The following is a 3,822-nucleotide window of genomic DNA, read 5'->3' on the forward strand; positions in this document are numbered from 1 at the left end:
GGATACTGTATAATTTTTCTGTTGTTTTGTTTTGGTTTTGGTTTTAATATACCACTGTGAAAATAAATACCTAAAGGAGCAATTTCTTGCAACATCAATCAGAAATCCAAATATCACTTAAAATTTAAATATATACAAAACACATACATATATGCATATTTATTTTCAGAAGATATACAAAGCTTAAATAGACAAAATTAAAAAAAAATTCAGATGTAGCAAGTGAAAGTGCCAGTTCAGCATAAATTTATTTTTGTGCTTATTTTACGGAAAGACTTTAAAATACACGAGGAACTATACTGTGACAGCAGATAACCTTTTCAGCCTTTGTTTCTTCCTTCTTTAAACACAGATGTTGACAGAAAAAAAGTGGCTTAGATGCAGTCTACTTTTTCCTCAGTTGGCTGATTTTTCAGAGAATTATAAACCATAAAACTAAACTGAGTAAATGTTGGAAGTTTATTGCAAGCAGCACCTGGGACCAAAAGAAGACAACGTTGTTTGGTTAAGTACAGGATGCTAACGTTTACAACCAATACAGATGCTGCCTATTTGCCTGGCTATTGGCTACCACAATATCTACATCCCACTAAACCACTCAGAAGTGACATACTGGCGTCATCCTCTTTAGTAGTGAATAGTTAACGATCCATGACAGGAAACAGGAAGTGGGTAAGCCATGTCTTTGAACTTCAGAAAACTGGCTGATATTTTGCTGTATAAACATGCTATCATTGTTACTATTATTTTACTCTTTTTATATACTTTCCTTAGAAAAAATATTCAGGTATATTCTAAAAATGATTTATTTCCCTAGCCACTAAACCACTCCCATAATTCATCCACAACACTCCTTGCTCCATTATCATTCTTTATTCTTTTCTACTCTTTCACTGTCACAAAAAGGGTAAAGAGTTATTTGCCAAGATATTTCTGTCTAATCAAGTTCATCTTCCGCTCAAACACCTAGGGGATGTCTCCTTCTACTATCTTTACTTTACAAATATAAATAGCTGGTCAAGCCCACTACAATGATATAATTGTCATATTTTCATCCTGTTAAATCCAATTTAGAGTCTTTTCAGGTTTATTTATTAAGAGGGAATCAACAAAACTGACTTATTTTATACATTAAAGTCTTTCCCCTCCCACAATTTTTATTGACTTTTGTATCTTAGTACTTTAAAAAGAATAAGGAATTCTTCAAACAAGTTTTTCAAATGCAGAACTGTGGGAAGTAAAAGATCAAAGAACAATAATAAGCAGTCTAACCTAATAAGTCATATTGATCAGTAAGCTGTATATCTTCCCCATCTGAAAATACACTAATGAGAATCAGCAGTGGTTGATCTTAAACTGCTTTGAAACTGTTGATAGGCTCATACAGAAAGTAAATGAAGCAAAAGACATGCCTCAAACACAAGACAAAAATAATTCTGCTAACTTCTTTGGTTTACTAATTAGTAATATATTTTGTTCTTTGGAGTCCTAAGAAGATCTAAATGGTTGAGACATTTAAATAATGAACAGAAAAGAAGTAGGCAAGATAATTTATCCTATCTACTTTTAATTAGAAAAGCATTTGACTAGATTAGCCCATTTGACAGTGTCCAGGAGCTGAAGCTAAACTTCATTTAGTGCAAAAGAGAAAGATAAGAACTAACAGTCAAAGACCGGATCATAAGGAGGGACCGGCAGTCAAACAAAGAAGGGTTTGAGGTGAGTCTTAACAGAGAGTTGTCTTCTCTATACATTCCCCTTTACTATTGACTAACACATACTACAATATTTAAAGGTGTATGTTTTATAAACATTTGTAAGTTGACACAAGTACAAAACCCAAGTCCAACTTACCATAACTTCCAGTCACATTAGCACATATAACAGCCCCAAAGAATTTTGGAAAATACTTCTGAATTCTTGAAATCACTTTTTGGCAAGCTAGGGTTGGATCTTCTCCTGTTCTCATGTATTCTACAGCTTGGTAGCTGATTTAAACAGAGGTGAAATTTTAGTATTTATATTAGAGAACAAATACCACCTCCAAATTTGGTTTACTTGAAGTTAGAAATTTAAAACCACCAAAACGTTCCACAATTGACAGAATACATGAAAATAAACAAGAGTTGTAGTTAGTTCCTGTTAAAGCATTAACAATAAAGCAAGTGAACTTTGATACAATAGCTATCTTTTTAAACTAATCCACCCATTCATTTCAGATAAGGAATATTATTTTTGGCTTTGGCTGAATAACTGCCAACTAGTAATAATAGCTAGAAGTCATTGAAAAAATAGAGGAAATGTTTACATGAGAAGGGGCTATAATAAAAGGGGAAAATACTGTGCATCTGCCAAACATGTAGTTGTGGTAATTGTACACAGGATGTACTTTTATTTTTTGGAAGAATTGTTTAATTTTACTTATTCATTCATTTATTTTAATTTGACCAGAGAGGGACACAGAGAGAGAAGGAAAATGAGAAAGCAAGCCACCAGCTCCAGGACTTGAACCATGGTCAGCCATATGGTAGTGTCCAGTCCACCATGTCACCTGCTGGGAGCAATGTTACTTTTTACTTTTATCCTCAATTATTGCAGTTCTGCTGCTCTGTGGCCTTACATCACTTATTTAAATCATAAAAATTCTCATCTGTGAAGTAGGGTGAGAAATACTATTTTATTTCATAAGGGTATGCTCACTTAATGGGAATGATTGTCACTATAAAAATGATAGGTAAAAAGTTTGTATACAGGGACCAGCAGATGGCATAATGGTTATGGCACTGGACTCCCGTGTAGTTAACCACAGTTGCAGTCCTGGACCCGGTGGCTTAAACTCACGCTGGGCTGGGCGTGTGGGCATGTGTGCCCAAAATCCTGATAGAAGAATGGAGGAAAAGGGAATAAGGTATGACCATGCACCCTTGGGGAGTGATTTCTCACATTCTGTCTCTCTGGTGAGCACACATACCCTATACATCTCCCTTAAAAAAAAAGTTTGTATGCATAGTGTCTAAAAAATCTTTTGGAGTCACAAATTCAGATTATATGGTACAAAAATGTATTTTTTTATTTTGATAGAGAAAACACTTCTTCTCAAGATTTCATACCTTGGTAGGAAGCGCATCATTATGTCACCATCCCCAGTGGCTGCAGCTGCCCCGGCAGTGTCATCGGCATAGGCCCCTGCTCCAGGAATTGGTGAATCTCCTACACGTCTTTGTGAAGGGATAGCACAGTGATTTAGGAAAAGTAAACTAAATTACACTATGATAAATTCAAATCACATGTAAACTAGATTACATTATGATACACAGAGAGGCTATTTCTACCTAGTCACTGATTATTTTATTTTGTGGTAGGATCTGGTTGTTGTGATCCTTCCACCTCAGCCTCCCAGCCGGGAATAAAGGTGTGTGTCACTACACCCAGCTCTTTCATAGAGAGAGCCGCAAGCTTATGATCCTTCTGCCTCAGACTCCCAGCTGGGACCACAGGTGTGTCACCACGTCCAACTTTTTTTTCAGACAGGTTCTGTCTGTGTTGTCCAGGCCAGCCTTCAGCTTGTCATCTTCCTGCCTCGGCCTCCCCAGTGGCTGGGCTGGCAGGTGCATGGTAAGCAGCTGGCCTTTAGGTTTGGACCTGGAATGAGCAGGGTCCCATGTGGACCCAGCTAGCAGAGGCTTGTGTCTTAACAGTGCATGCCACCTTGGCTGGGCCTGATTATTGTTGTAAGTACATTCCTCATGGGAATGCAGAGAAAAAAGATTTCCATTAATTTTTCAACTTAGGATTTTACTAATTATATCAATTATGTAGGAA

The 3,822-nt window shown here is 36.5% G+C and overlaps 1 protein-coding gene across 1 annotated transcript; it reads right to left on the reverse strand.

Annotated features, from left to right (window-relative positions):
- Positions 1 to 229: 229 nt before the first annotated feature.
- Positions 230 to 3,482, reverse strand: LOC102474114 (N(4)-(beta-N-acetylglucosaminyl)-L-asparaginase-like). Its single transcript, XM_006169135.3, has 3 exons — positions 3,111 to 3,482; positions 1,855 to 1,988; positions 230 to 475 (listed from the first exon to the last, which is right to left on the reverse strand). Exons 1-3 carry the CDS (start codon positions 3,128 to 3,130, stop codon positions 375 to 377), a joined length of 255 nt encoding a protein of 84 aa, XP_006169197.1. The 5' UTR covers positions 3,131 to 3,482; the 3' UTR covers positions 230 to 374.
- Between the last annotated feature and the right edge of the window lie 340 nt (positions 3,483 to 3,822).

Source organism: Tupaia chinensis, unplaced genomic scaffold (genome assembly GCF_000334495.1).
Source record: "Tupaia chinensis unplaced genomic scaffold, TupChi_1.0 Scaffold146747_1, whole genome shotgun sequence".
Taxonomy (NCBI): Eukaryota; Metazoa; Chordata; class Mammalia; order Scandentia; family Tupaiidae; genus Tupaia; species Tupaia belangeri.

What these genes read in the sequence shown, in the direction of transcription:
- LOC102474114 (XM_006169135.3), bottom strand. Translation starts at nt 3,130, where the DNA reads ATGATGCGCTTCCTACCAAG. An exon ending in ATGATGCGCTTCCTACCAAG is followed by an intron (nt 1,989 to 3,110) that starts GTATGAAATCTT and finishes TGTTTAAATCAG; the next exon opens with CTACCAAGCTGTAGAATACA. An exon ending in TAATGTGACTGGAAGTTATG is followed by an intron (nt 476 to 1,854) that starts GTAAGTTGGACT and finishes TTTTGGTCCCAG; the next exon opens with GTGCTGCTTGCAATAAACTT.